General features: G+C 44.4%; 1 protein-coding gene across 1 annotated transcript; it reads right to left on the reverse strand.

Annotated features, from left to right (window-relative positions):
• Positions 1 to 4,353: 4,353 nt before the first annotated feature.
• Positions 4,354 to 14,954, reverse strand: LOC144105035 (uncharacterized). Its single transcript, XM_077638253.1, has 3 exons — positions 10,311 to 14,954; positions 8,112 to 8,181; positions 4,354 to 4,702 (listed from the first exon to the last, which is right to left on the reverse strand). Exons 1-3 carry the CDS (start codon positions 10,401 to 10,403, stop codon positions 4,557 to 4,559), a joined length of 309 nt encoding a protein of 102 aa, XP_077494379.1. The 5' UTR covers positions 10,404 to 14,954; the 3' UTR covers positions 4,354 to 4,556.
• Positions 14,955 to 15,920: the final 966 nt, after the last annotated feature.

Here is a 15,920-nt window from a genome sequence, read left to right on the forward strand (position 1 = left end):
CATTTTAAGCATATTTTGTATTCATGAATGCACTAAAAATATGCCGGAAATAGGTTCTTGAAATTTTATGCTTGCTACTCGAAATATATTCTTCAAATTTTCCCAAAAGTATGTCGCTTAAAGCATGCTTCGAGTACGTTTGAAATACGTGAAAAATGATGATTGTGGTTTTAGCATCTTGTCAGTATATTATAGTTTACTTTTGTAAATATAAAACTAATACGTCTGTAGTATACGTCATTTAAAGCATGTTTCGAGGACGTTTCGAACACGTGAAAAAACATGTATACGGTTTTAGCATCTTGTCAATGTTAATATTAAAAGTGTACTTTCGTAAATATGAAATTAATTTATTCGAAGTATACGCCAGTTAAAGCATGAGCTGTCCTCGGAAACGTGTTTACAGCACACTTCAAGCTGCAGTTGAAAAGTTAGCGCTCAAAATCGCGTTTCGGGAAATGACATGTTGGCAGTGTACTTAAAGTGCACTTTCGTAAATACGAAGTTAATTCGTGCATAGCTTACTTCAGTTTTAAGAAATGGGTAATCCGCGTCAGCATATGTGCAGCACACTTCAAGCTGCCGTGGAACAAACTAGTGCTCGAAATAATGAAATTTCCGGGAACAGTGAAAACCTCCCTTTTCTCTCGTCCATTCGTTTATGGTAACCTCTAGCAGAAAGGCAATCACCACTTATTTAAATTACCTGTGCACAGCGTGATAGCATTATACCGGCAATGGCGCCATGCGCGCCTCCGGTCCCGAACATGCCAGCGAAAAGAACCCCGACTGGCAAGGTCGACCGGCTCCCATAGACGTCCATGTATTTGTTCGTTGACAGTTCGACTCCTGACCGATGCCTGACGCAAGTTACAACTAACAATTCGGTTTTAAATAGATCGCAGATTCGAACAAGACCACTCCGACATTTCTGCGCCAATTTGCCGGCCCACAGTCTTTGCGCAAAAAGCGCCTCACCGGGCAAGATAATGTGTCTCCTCTCTGGAAGTATATACATGTCAAGCCAAGTATCGCACTTGTCGGAACAGTTGCGGTGTACTGATGTCATTTTCTGTCGGAATTTCCTTGAGTGGCGACATCATTCCCGTTCGGGCCCCATCACGTGACGTTCCATTGTCATGACTCCTCGATGTGAACGTGTTTTCTCGTGGACTGTCTGTCTCCAGATGCTCATAGGCAGTTCAGTCATTACTATTGATGTTGACAGCATTTATCAGTATTATCCGGTGAATCCGAATAGTACACCTTTATTAAGCCGTGCCGAGGTTAATATTTTTTTGTGCATTAACTTTATTTGTTCAGTGCAATAATACCGAACTTAATGTATATATTTAGTATACTTTTAATGTATCATTGTTGTGTTTTAGTATATTTTTATGTATTTAATGTATATTTTAGTATATTGTTACAGTATAATAAATGTACTAAGCGGACAGAAAAATTATGTTTGACCCATTTCTAGGAATGTTCAAAATATTTTTGCAGTAAAATAAATGTACTAAGCGGACAGAAAATTTGTTTGATTCATCTCCAGGAATATTCAAAATATTACCCCCAGCATACTTAGGAAGCATTCGTATTGCAGTTTAAGCATAGGGACAAAAAATGCAAAATAAATATGAAATTAATAAATGTGTTCGAAATGAACATTTAGTACAGCCTATTTTCGCTAAGGGTAAGCTTAAGAAAAAGAAGGCGATGGTTTCTTAACTCAGCGAAGAGGACGTATCCCTCCACTAAATTTCTCTTTACACAGGTCTGATTTGGCGCGTCCTCCCCTTTGTGCATTTTGCCGTGAGCTTGGATCTATGGAGCATTTTTTGCTCTCTTGTTGCCGATACACCTCCTTGAGAAGAAGGTTGCTGGAGGAGCCCTTGCGGCCTCTTGGCCTTAGTTTAAGCAGCCCGCTATTTCTATCATTTGGTGCCACCACATTTGGGTTCAGCCACAGATCTGTTTGTACCGCTGTTCTAAATTTCCTGCTAAAATCTTACCGACTGCCATGATAAGTGTCACAAAATTTTCTTTTCTGTCAAGTATTACATTTTGACTTAATAATTTTACTTCAGTCCCTCTCTTCATTATTGTTACTAATTTTGAAATCAAAACTTTTATCCCACTTCTGTTCTGAGGGAGAATCATCCGGTGTACCTTTCCCGCGTGCTTTTCACGTTAATTACCTGAGTACAGGTGAATAGCCACCCGATTCTTGGCCGATCCCTTAGTGTGAGTATGTGCCATCTTTTGATAGGCTACCAACAACAACCAGCAGCGCCAGTTCCGCCGGCGGAGGGTGGGGGTCGCGTTTCTCCTCTAGGGGAATAAATGAATGAATGAATGAACAAATTTATTGTCAAGGAAGATTCTCGTGGCGTATATGGGTCCCTCAGTCCGGGGTCCCAGTGGGCTTTGGAGTCTTTCGAGCGCTGTCCATCAGCTTGAGCTGTACTTCATGCTTCTAGCAGGAGAGCACAGCCTCACAATGCTTCAGTGTTGCTGTGTTGTTTATTGGCGCTGGCTGTGTTTTCGGACACGCCCACATAACATGATAGAGAGCTGGGTGTTCCCCGCAGAGCTGGCATTTGCTGCAATATGTTGAAGCGTATATTTTGCTTAGAAATATGTGATTGGGGTAGGTCTTATTCTGCAGTTGTCTCCATGCCACCGACTGGTCTCCGCTAAGGTTTTTGTGTAAAGGAGGTAGGCCCTCCTGAGGGCTCGTTGACGTTACAAGATGGCTCCATACCGTCTAGTGACTGCGTCCAGTTCCCCTTCGGTGAGCGCCTCCCGATGGGCGCATGCTCTGGCGTTGGCGTCCGCGCGTTGGTTCCCTTTGACAGCCTCATAGCCTGGTGTCCACGTGATGAAGCATCTCGTAAAGTGTATTGTTCTTGCCTTGAGTATGCGGATGGCCGCAGTGGATGTGCTTCCACTGATGTACCTTCTGCAAGCATCTTGCGAGTCTGTAATTATGTGTGCATGGGGCTCCTCGCCCTGGTGGGCTTTGTCGAGCCCGACTGCTGCTACTGAGCCTCGAGGATGTTGTTGGGTTTGATCGAAGCGTGGTTGATTTTCCTGAGCGAGTGCATTACCACTCTGGCCACCGAGCCGTATTGTTTTCTGTATGTGGTTGCATCAACGTATAATACCTATTTTTTTTCGGCGAAGATTTTTTCGTGGGCTTCCGATCTTTTCTTTGTTCTCGCCTTGTGTATATCTGGATGCATGTTTCTCGGAATAGGGAAGAAACCCAGCGCTAACTTCCCGAAGAAAACTCTAGCCTCTGTTTTCTATTCGTTCGTTTGAAGTGCCACCCCACACTATAAAAAAGTGAAACACCTTCAAAGGAATTTTCAGGTACCTATAACTCGCACCCTTGCACCCGGCCAGAAAGGAGTCTTGGTGTTTTCATACAAGTTTCACGGAGGGTGTTTCGCGAAAGAACCAGCCCAAAAATTGTCTGTGGTTTAGCTCTGATTAACCCAAGTCGAATTGCGAAAGCTTCGTTTCCTCGGCACGTCGTTTACAGCAGCGTCTCATTCCGACGCTGTAGAGAAATCAAAGCGGTCTCTTCCGCAGTTGAAGAGTCACTAAGGGAGGTGTCACTTCTAGCCGCATCTGCGTTACGACGCTTCTCGAGCCTTGCGGCGCGTTCTTCTGGCGTCTCTTGAGCGCGTTGTCTCTTGCTCGCTTCGTTTTGTCGTTGTTGCGTCTCTTTCGCGCTCTCCATAACGACTACAATATGCACGTCGTTTAGCTAAACGTTGTTCCCGCTCTTCATCTGTTTCTTCCGCACGCCGCCGCTTCTTAGCTGCAGCACACCGTTGCAGCTTCACCTTATACACATCATCCGATATACCGTGGAGGATTCGCTGGGACGACTGCGGCGAGCTGAGTTGGGGGGCCGCTTTTCCACAGCTGGTAGGACGTCACGTAGAGCGAGCGCCTCCCCCACGGCAGCGGCGCGTGGAGGATTCGCTGGGACGATCGCGACGAGCCGAGTTAGGGGGGCCGCTTTCCACAGCTGGCATGACGTCATGTACAGCGAGTGCCCCTCGCGGCAGCGGCGCGCAGCTGCAGCATGGAGGATTCGCTGGGACGATCGCAACGAGCCGAGTTGGGGCCCCGCTTTTCCACAGCTGGTATGACGTCAGACATAGGTCACGCTAAAGGTCAATGGTGGATTTTCCGGGACGACGGCCAAGAGCGGAAACCTCGAGCAGTATTGCTTTCGCAATAAAAATGAAAAAAGTGATCTAGGTGTTATTGTGAGAACAAAGACATCCACAAACAAAGCACAAGAACCTTCGGCAATGAATTCCTTACTGCCATCCAAGGAACCACAGCACCATGCCTGCTTTATTCGTCTTATGGTGGTGCAAAAATAGGATTCAATTGCAGTTACATCTACCTCGTAATTTTTCAGAGGAAACAATCAAACATTCATGCCTGCGCATCATTATAAACCAGCTTGAGGAAGGCTTGAACTGTGACACTAGCTCCCAGGAATAGCTTGTGCGGAAACATAACGTAGCTCATGCTGAACATTCATAATCTGGACAGTACGGAAGTTGTACAGTGAACTGCAGCGGTGAGCCTGCTGAGTAGTCATCCTCCCTCGGTGAACAGGTTCTCAGCCACATCAGGATCTCCTTCGCAGGACGGCATGCATGTTGCGAGTCTGCAGTTTACACAAAAACAGTGCATTTCATATCAGTTTACATTGCTCAATGATCCTTATAAAATGCCAACATACTTCTCATCAATGACATGTGATATTATGCATGCTAACGCTAAGAGAGAGCATAAAATCCGCCCATATGGCGAGCAAGCACCAGCTGTTATTCCCTAAACTATTCCAAGGAGGCCATTGTGGTTTCAGAGGGAATAGTTCTAAATGGCATTATAAAAACAATGTTTGAGATAGAAAGCTACGTGTTAGGAAACGGAGTGAAGGTGGTCAGGTGATGCAATTAATTCCACATGAATTGCTACAAGCAAGTGCAAACCACTGGCCTTCTGGTGAGTGAACCGACTATAAAAGGCCCGAAACACCGCGACAACAGACGAAGATATAGCGCACTTCATAATGCTTTACAATCACACCAAAAACAAGTCAGGTGTAACATTCACTGTGACAGAAGAAAATATAGTATCCGCGTCGAAGTCAGCGATGCAACCTCCTCCAGGACAGTGGTCAGCTTCAACGCCACACAAAGCATGCATTCATTATTATGCCAAGTATGTGACATCTTGAACGGCAGGCAACATTGCCAACTTAACATATCTTCTGTGTCTGCAGCCACTGAACTCAAAATCCATTAACAAAAATTTGCACAAGATCACTAAACTACTTCACAGAAAGCCGCCGGGCCAGTCAGTTGTTGCATGATTCTTGGCAAAACCGCGCAAGGTAAGAGAACAACAAGATGACACATATACAGAGCTGACTGAGAAATGAGGAATTTATTGCTTTGCGCGCAATAAATACAGGACGCATCATCCAAAATACTGAGAACGAAGGACATGGAATCATCATTTTGTGACTTCTCTCGGGATTATTTACTCAAATATAATCATGGATTATACCCGTGGCTGGATTATATACTCATTCAATTTCTTTTCTGATCCACATTAGGGATGATGTGCTTACGCAGTTTGAGCAATTCGTATCTTCGTGTGCACCTCGTATATCTCGCGCATGAGCTATCGATTATTTTTCCTCAGAATTTTACAACGTCGAAAGAACGAAATGCATTCACTCTACAACACGTGTCTTGCTTGCGGCCACATCCGGTCTGTGTTGGCGAAATGTTTTATTAGACGAATATCGACACGCCGGCCTTTTTTTTCCAACATAGGATGCTCTGCATGACAGAGGGATTTTGTAAACCTAGTCACTGTCGCATGCTGTGATTATGTCTCTTTGGTTCGGTTTACACCGGGTGGTCTTTGAAGCACCTTTGCTGGGTGCGTTGCATACTAAGTTCACTGCACACCACCTGACCACTTTCTTTAGCGCGTGGCTGACACCGTGCATACATGGCATGACAGCTAACTTCCATTCTTTTTTCTGAAGCCTCGTTGGGGTAGATCGGCAAATTTCTTTCATTACCTTGAAGCCAAAGCTGCACATGAGGTCATCTGGGAAACTAGCTTGACGTAACCGCGTAAGTTGGGCCGCGGCACTTTCCTGCTCACGGTCACTACACAATCTGCTTAGGTCGTTTTTCAGTACGTCTGTAGCCACAGCATTTTTAGACTGCGAAAGATAACACAGGCACATACGGGTCTCTCCGAAGTACAGTCATAAATCGAGAAACTGAAACTGTACCTCCTCTGGCGTTTCTATTGTCAGCTCAAAGTTGACATGCACCTCGGAGGTCATAAAGATGTCAACAATGCCCTTGTGTTGCCCTTGGTTAGCTTGTGGATTAATAGGAAGTTGTACACAAATGGGAAGGTAGTTATTATATTCGTGCCACGAAAACCTTCTATTAGTTGGCGATCTTCACAGGCAGGTCAGCAGATAGTCACTGAGAAATTGTGCAACGCACGAACCGGCGCATACTCCTCGCCACTGAATGTACAGCTCATCATTACACTTTACATAGGTAGAACGCAAATAGACGGTTAGCAACTCCAGGCATTCATCTGCATTTGTTCTGGAATCGTACTGCTCACATGGAATCAACGCCTTCTCTTACCTTCTCAAACATGCCGGTATGTGGCAGCATGTTATGTAAGTCATTGATTACAATGGAGTAGACACTTCGTCTGGACAGCGGTTCCAAACGAATGTAGACATTTATGGCCTCTTTGCAGGAAAAGGTCTTCCATGGTGAGCAAGGAGATCTATTCTTGCAGATACCACCTTAAGGGTTCCTGCCACGATCCTTGTTCAGAGACAATTACACCAAAAGGCCAGTTATCATTGTGTGTTTCTGCCGTAAAGAAGGAATAGGCCATCACCATCCTTCACAGCCATCCCTACTTCGGTCAAGTTGTTGGCTTCACACAAGTTTTTGGGCTTCGTTCTTAAATGTTTGGAACTTGACCTTCTTTTGCAGCTTGTAGAGTTTCTTTGCAATCGTTTCATTTTTTTTTGCAGAAAGTAGCTGAAATTAGTATGAAACACGTTCAGCAAAGGTGCTTGAAAGACAGCCCCGTGTATCACGAAGCACCGAGACAAATTCTCAGTATGCGACAGTCGCTTAGTGTACAAGATTCCTCTGTCATGAGGAACGTCATATGTTGGGAAATGAGGTCGGTGCTTCAACATACATCGAATGGAACAAGTCGGCAACAGAGACGACATGGCAGCATGGTAGCAAGACACTTTTCGGGCTATGAGTGCATTTCACAATGTCGAGAATGTAAAATTCATAGGAGATATAAACAATAGCTCATGCGCGAGGTATACCAGGCGTATATCATATATAAGAATTTTTCAACCTAAGTAAGCATATCACCAGGAATGTTAACGGGAAAAGAAATTGACTTTCTGGATAAATAATCGCAACAGATGTGACAAAACGACGATTCCATGGCTTTCCTCCTCTGCATTTTGAATGATGCTTCCTGTGTTTATTTTGAGCAGAGCAATAAATTCTTCAGTTCTTAGTGAACGTTGTATCTGTGTCATGCCTGAGTCCTGTTAACAAGTGTACTGTTTTTACAAGACTAAAATACTGTCACACATTCTTAAGATATGATCTGGAAAACGGCCACAAAGGGTTCCAGGCAGACGTTTCACTTCTGCACATAAACGCATGCATTTGGAGATCACAAGTGCTAGCTGTGGCATCCCAATGTTCAAAAGAAACAAGTCAGGCAAATTTCTTAGTGTAAGAGTTCTGTTTCCTTTTCTGTAAGGTATACATGCACCATGTAGTGAACAAAAGTACAAACAATATAAATGGAGTAAATCATTATGGAAACATCGCTACTGTAAAATAGTGTTAACAAATGGCGACATTAGTCCTTAGCACAGACCTGCAATTCATCTGCCGTTACATATGAAACGTGAAAATACCAAGCAGCCAGATGAATGAATAAAATTTTATCGAAAATTTAGCAAAGGTACATACAGTCATTATACACCACTGGTCCAGTTGAGTATACTGGCCAGGAGCAGCAGTATCCATGTGGGGTGAATGCCTGCACCAAAAAGTAGTTACAAAGCAATACAAATTTGCGCACAAGAGCCAAAGTAAACTGTATGATATGGAACCATTACAATTATGCAAGCAGAAAAAATTGCTTCTACCTACACTCCAATATTAATCGAGCTAAAAAAATATCAAAAAAGGCTTCTTCAAACCAGCACACATTTGGCATTTAGTGTCATTGGGTCATCCCACGCCAGATTCAGACTTAGTACTGAACCATCTTCAATTTCTTAAACAAAATAAAGCCTTATTGCATTACTATGAGAAACATTAGCCCAGCCTCTTTTTGGCAGAATAATTTTTTTTGTCGTGGCCAGCATCTTACATATCGAAGTGGTAGCCAAACCTAGCCTTGCAAAAAATTTGTAAAAAGAATTCTTACGCATGATTGTGAATCTTTTTTATATAAATAAAATGTATTGCGCTTCGATATGCAGTAAATTGAAACTATTTTGTTTTAAACAAAAATGAAAGCAGGTAGAAAATATGAAAGTTTGAAATCGTATATCAAATTTTATGTTCTCACAGCAGTTATTTCAGCTATTTTTCTAAGCTGTCCAGAAGGTATAGAGGTGATCAAATTTTTCAGAGAGAAAAAAGCGTAAGGCATGTCAGCAAAAGAATTCTAAAGTTGAGAAAATTTGCTTTTTAAGACATTGAGCAGTCTTTTCCATAATGAAGTGATCTTAATTAAATTATCAACGATAGCAAGTTGCGCAATGTCATTTAATGGCATTTATGTCTAGAAGTTTGATCGGAGCATTTTTGTTTTAAATGAGAAAACAATTGTGCAAGTTGAGTCCCAGCGTTCAACATCTGACATTTCTCCGTGCCATCTCCTCACTGCAACACATTTTGCCGCCGGCTGCAAATATACAAAAAACCAGCACTCCACTGCTCGAATACAATGGTGTGTTGGTCTTGAATGCTGCTAGGTTCGGCAGTACAGAAACTTGCTGAAGGGTACATTTACAAAAATAAAAATGAAGTGGCCAGAGGGCACACTGCTATTGTTCCTCAACACAAAAAGCACTGAGCTGGGAAGCACGTTTTGCAGTCCGACCAATCAGAGTTAAAAACCTCTAGTGCCATGAAAATGATTTTATTTTTCAGTGGAATGGACTTTTTCAACACGTCACATGCGAAGAGTGCTTGTGACTGCATTGAGGAACTGGCAGGCCCTTGGCAGCAACAGAAACTCTTCAGAGGCCTTCAAAAGTCAAATACTGCTCTATGAGCTGCTTGAATGGGTGAACAAATCTATCAAGTGTGTTGTAGCCCTCTGGGTGCTTCAAGAAATGATTGAAGAAAATGAAGGTGAACTGACAAGGCGGCTTACAAGAGCACTACCTTTAATAGGAATATGCAAGTTTCACCATTTCCAGCCTTTATCTCTCTCTGTCAATGATGCATGCTGGACTTGCATCATGCTCGAGTTGAGAGTGACAAAATTTGAATGAACATGCCAGCGGACCTTTCAAAACCAAAATATGAGGAGCATCCGCCTGGATCACCGTGCAGCGAGCAGTGCTGGGATATAACGCAGGCCCATAAATTGCAGTTTATTTTCTCGCTTCAAACAAAAATTGTTGCAATTAAAATTTTAGGAATTAATTCCCACTGCCACTAGTAAACAAATGAGGACCACATCACCTTGCAACAAATGGCTGAATATGCCTCAAAAATAGAATTTTTTTGCTTGATATGCCTTACATTTTTTTTTATCTCCAAAACATTTTTATCAGCTTCTTTGCCCTTTGTTGTTGCTGTGTTGGGTTTTATGGCACATAGGCAACTGAGGCCATCATGCGCTAAGCACAAGGTATTGGAAAAGCTATTTGTTGAATATTATAGAAAAATATTAAAAATCATCCACATATTTGGTACTTATTTGTTTAATGCAGGGTTTCAGAAAACTACGTTCAACAACACACAATTCGGTTTACAACAACCCTGCGCTGACTACGAACTAGCAAGGATGTGCAAATAAATGCGGCCATGGTTAGGCTATGCACCCTGTTTCATGACTCCGGTTCATGAAGAAAAGAAGGGAAATGGGCCCAAAAGAGAACCTAACATACAACATAAAAAGAAGCTTTCTGGAAAACTTAAACGCACCTTTGCTTCCATACTGCTCATGAATATTTCCCAGTGGCTTTGAAGTGAAATCTGTGAGCTCCCATGTGGATGCCTCCTGCTGCAGACATCCATTTAATACCGTCATGATTACAGACCGCCGAAATTTATTAAGTCGGTCACTTTGGCCAAATAATGAACTTTTAAAAACAAAAAAGCAAGCTAATTATACTTAGCTTGAACAGCACAGGATTGCTGAATCTGGGTGCCCTTCTAAAAACAAGTAAGAACCAAAATAGATGGCAGCGTCGACAAATTGCAATGTGGCCTGATGCACAAAACGACAGGCAGTCAGCGCCTGTGCAGCAGACAAAACTAAAAGTTTATCTCAGACATCACGCTTGCGCAATGCATTTTACGCATAGATACGGCACAGTCCCTACCCACAGCTGCTAAAATTATTACGCAGAAAAAAACCGCAGGACAAGGAATTTGACGAAATAGAGTTAAACGGCTTTAAATTTGACAGAACACACATAGTAGAGCTCTTAAGCAGCATTCGGCAGTACTCTGCAAAATTCGTTTCGTCAAAACAAAAACAGCCGTGTGCACAATGTTTCTCGCCGAACTCTGTTCAGCGCTGCTTCTCTTCCTAGGACACAAGGAAACAGCGGCCTGTCGCACTGCACATCTTGGAACTTAGGTACCTAGAATCGGCAGACCCTGACACCGCTCTTCCATATCATATCCTCTTTGAAATGGGAATCGGCATGCATGAAGAAATAGGACTGCTTACCATTCGAGGCAGGCTCGTGGTAGTGCTGAGCTGCTCTACGTCTCCAGATCACGACAACGCCGTCTTAGGACAACGATTGCTACATTGCAAATGCATTCTGGCGCATGAACTCGCACACATAATAACGTCGCCTGTGCTTTCTGACTTCAAATCTTTACAGTGTGAGCGGGCGCCGCGTTTTCTGCCAATCAAGAACAAAGAAACGTACTGGGCAGAGCGGCTGCTTCCGTTATGATACGTCATATACGGCACTTGGACAGCAGTGAACGAACCTAAGCACTTTTTTTAGTTATAGATACACACTGAAAACACTTTAGTTCACCACGGTACCTCGAAAAACGTGGTCAAAAACATGTTCTCGTGAACCGCTGAAACGCGCACAACACGACACCATGACGAGCAGGCTGGAAAAAAAAAAAGGCAACAAGGGCCGGACGGTACCGGTGGCCGCCTAGCGGCAGATATACAGTTTCGCTTTCAGTTTTCATTTACAATGTGTACGGGAGCTGGAAAGCATTTGCAGCATCGGAGCAGCATACATAGCGATTGCTAGCAGTTGCCACTTATGAAAAATAACAAGCCATTAAACATGCTTTATTTCTTCGGATTGAAAAGTTACCATGAATTGGCCCCCCTTTCCGAATTTTGTTTACTTTCACTCCAGAAGCTGCATTTCGATGGTGGCAAAATATATAAAAAAAATTGTAGCCTAGAGGAGAGCATGAAATGTATGGCAGGTAAAGCATGACAGATTCGAGGGCGGCTCCCTCCCGAACAGATATGCCGGAATGCTCCCGTAGAAGTTCGGACGTTGCCTTCGGGTGGAGTTCTTTCACTAATTCGACGTATTCGGCGACAGTGTTGTTGACACGGGACAGGTGTAGTGCGGTCGTACGGCAGCGTTCGTGCGAACACGCGTAACATGTATCTGTGGCATGGACTCAACGGCGGAGTAAGGTATTCTTTCATGGATGCGTCATGTCTGTTTGCTGTTTACCGCAAGCCGGGGCGCACGCACGTTCTCGGCCTCCCGTATGCATGCGAGTCGCCCTGTCGGTGCGGCTCTCGAGCGGTGAGACCACTCGGCTTACGCGCAGCGCTTGTAAACCGCGAGCATTCTTCGAAGGCCCGTGCAGAGATGGTGGCAGGGCATTCATGGTGAGGTGGTTCAGAGAGGCGGGAGAGGGGCTGGAGGGTGCCATGTTATATGTTGGATAGGCATAATGCCCCTAAGCAGCGTTGCTCTTCACAAAATTAAATGATTCAACAAAATGCAATAGTGATTGAGAGCAACACATTCCGAAGAGAGGGCAGAATGCGGACTGCAGGGTCGGATCGAAACCATCGAAAGCTCGACGAATGTTTCTGCGGTCCAGTAGACCTTCGGCTCCCCTTGGCGCCCTCGCAGCCCGCACAGCGTGCTAACTTCCACTCCCAGCGCGCCGGTTCCGATTTCAGCGGGCGGACGGAAATGTTCGCTTCAGGTTCTAGCAGTTCTAGCTCATATTCTCTGCCTGGTGCGCTGCGGTGCAAAGACGACGTTCGCGAGTTTGCCCAGAACGGGAGGGGAAGGTGCACGTTAAAGGAGCGCGGACTGCCGAAAACAGTATGGAGCTTTCCTCCACAGCGTCTCCGATAGCTCAGGTTTAGCTTTCGGACATGAAACGCCGCATACCACAGCATTTACGTTTTATGGGTTGCAGAGGCACCTCCTGCTACACGTTCAGTCTTGGGGAGCTACAAACGTCGAGGCAAAATAAAATTTTTGTTTTGTTCACTTCTGCTCTTCTGGGGACCTAATTAACTTCAGGTGTCCACAGCTGCCGTTCTTTCAGTTGACACAGTGGTTGCTTCAAGAAATAGCAAAGTGTGGTCCTGTTTCTTGTGCGTGATTGGTGTGTAAAGCCGAACGATTTGGCGCAGACAGTACTCTGATTGAAACGTATTGTCGCCAGACGTAAACGTTATGATTTCTCTATTCGCTATGATGCAGTCGCCACTGCTTTGCCTTGATATAGATTCAGTACAGGAGCACGTTATTATCAAAAGAACCAATGAGTCCGCACATTCACTACATAGGTATTATTGCAACAAAGTTACTGGCATTTCTAATTAAATCAGACACACATTTTTAGGCTGCAAGTGAACCAAATTTTTCTTGCCGCTGCATGCATGTTCTCGGCTGCGAAAGATGTAAATCAAACCACAAAGTCAAACGACCGCGTACTATCGGCACAATCAGCGCGTTTGTACTGCTTTCATAATTAGTTAAGTTTTGTAGTTAAGTAGACTGTTGCCTTAGCAATCGCGTCGATGCATTAGTAAAACGTGAATAAAATGCCGAATATGCATGTTACAGCTTCACATGTGCATGTGATGTTGTCACAAGAACTACGCTGGCTTATTTTGTTCCGTAAGCACACGAGTTAGGGCTATATTTTGTTTTTTAACTTTTTCGTCCTCATTTATTTGGACATGCAGCACTGAGCCCATACAAAAATGTCCTATTGCCGGCTATAGAATTTTGGCCCAAATGGCTATAAACCTTTCCTATTTCTGTGTATAGCTGTATATACAGGCTGATATATTTTTCTATAGAGAGCTTAAGACAGTTGTATGCTTCCAAAGCTATAGCTTTAGTGGCATAGATTTTTCAATACCTGGCAATAAGCACTTCTGTGGGTGCTTATAGACGTTCACAAAAGGCCATAGACGGACATAGCTTTTTCCACAGACGCCCATAGGACGTTTTTGTATGGGAGGTGAAGGCAGATTTACATTTTTGAAAGGACACCCTTGCACCTCGGTGGCACTACCAGGAGTATTAGGGAAATATGCACCCGTTGATGCAAACGTGAAAAATTCTTGGGTGCAAGATGGGAGCACGTGTAATAGAAACTGCAAATTTGGAAGGTGTAAGGGTTTTAATGGAATTAAGCTTTTTTAAAGGTGTGAAAATTTTTACAGCGCATTGACCAAGCGTAGCGCACGTGTTTCTCATGTTTGGCGTTGTGCGTTTGCGATGAGCACCAGGCACAGAGACATTTGCTGTGTTTTACGCCGCCGTGGCTATGAGGAGTTAGGCAACTACAAGCAGTATACATGGCGCTATGTCCCCTCCTCATTGGCGAGGAGCGCATTCGATGCGACTACTGTGTTCATACCTCCCCCCCCCCCCCCCCCCCAGCCACATCATTTACGCTAATCTCGGCAAGTGAAGCTTCTTTATGCAGCGTTTGTATTCCAAATTATGTGCCCTGTCAAGCTATGTTGCCTTTTGTACATGATACTCCTAGAAGCAAGACATTCAAGATTTCATAGTTTTGTGTTACATTTTGCTTTCGCTTTAAGTTGACAAACTTATCCCTCCTCCAAGTATTACGTGTTTTGCTTTCACGTGCGCGTGTAATAGCTTTTGTCGCTAAGATTGAAACGCTTTGAGACACATTTAAAGTAGAATGTTTTGACTGATGCAGTGTGTGGTGGTGCCGTTTGTAGCGAAGACATCGGGCACCACCAGACTGTTTTGACACACCAGTCAGGCGCTCTTGCCTGGCAACGAATGGAAGAAATTTGTTCCCTCTGCGGCACTTGACTCTCGCCTCCCACACTCGCAGCGTCCGCCTCGCCCTTGTCTGGTTTCCGCTAGCACTGGCAGGAAGAGATGCTGGAGTAAACTGATCGACTTTTACCGGTGTGCTCGTTCACCTAACAACCGAGCCATGGGAGCAAAATAAAAAGGTTACTTACGATGCGGTTCACGAAAGCATAGTCGCAGACACTGCGCACAAGTGTCATCTGCTTGTTACTCTTGGGGGAAAAAAAGGTGCGCAATCTCCTGTACGCGGCTTCTGTTCATGTGCAGGGTCAATCAGACTTAGCGCGACCATGGCTTTGCGTAGCCACCCACGGTTATATATGCCACCGCATTTAACGCGGTCATGGATCACTGCTGAGTGGCGAACGCGAAGAGATACCTAGATGTGATGCGTCGTGTCATCCGCCCCTTTGCAGTTTGCCATCGCCTTCGTTGCAATGGTGCTCCGCATGCGCGCAGCCACGCGGAGCCGTGCAGCCACGCGGAGCCGTGTTCACGCTCTGTGTGACTGACGCTGTACTGGGTCTTCAGTGTGCTCCTGGCTCATGCGTTCGGGTGGCGCGAAACGCTCATGCCTGCGGTATACAGCTTCGATATACAGCACGTATCTGCGATATACAGCTTCCAAACAGGATACTCTAGATGATCAAGAAACACATCGTTATGGACAGTGAAGAGACGTCCACGTAGAGGCTGTTCACTTTGAAAGAAAAGAAGCGGATCTTCGTGAACGCGTATACTAAAAATCAATTTTGTCCGAGAATTTTCAGAAATTTCTTCTTCAGTGAAAGGTGCATTTGTGCTGCATGAAAAAGCAGCGCACACACACACACACACACACACACACACACACACACACACACACACACACACACACACACACACACACACACACACACACACACACACACACACACACACACGCACACACACACACACACACACACACACACACACACACACACACACACACACACACACACACACACACACACACACACACACACACACACACACACACACACACACACACACACACACACACACACACACACACACACACACACACCTTATAGATTGAATACAGCCAGAGAGGAGGCAGTTTACATATTACAGTGACTACTGTTCAAATGCTCTGAAAACGTCGCAAGTGCAGGTATTTTTGTCTCTGCCACCAATGCGACAAACCCTGCTGTGTGCTATTTTGAACAACTGAAAAGTTGTGTGTAAACTGAACCATTTGAAAAATGATATTATC

Source organism: Amblyomma americanum, chromosome 1 (genome assembly GCF_052857255.1).
Source record: "Amblyomma americanum isolate KBUSLIRL-KWMA chromosome 1, ASM5285725v1, whole genome shotgun sequence".
NCBI classification, from domain to species: domain Eukaryota; kingdom Metazoa; phylum Arthropoda; class Arachnida; order Ixodida; family Ixodidae; genus Amblyomma; species Amblyomma americanum.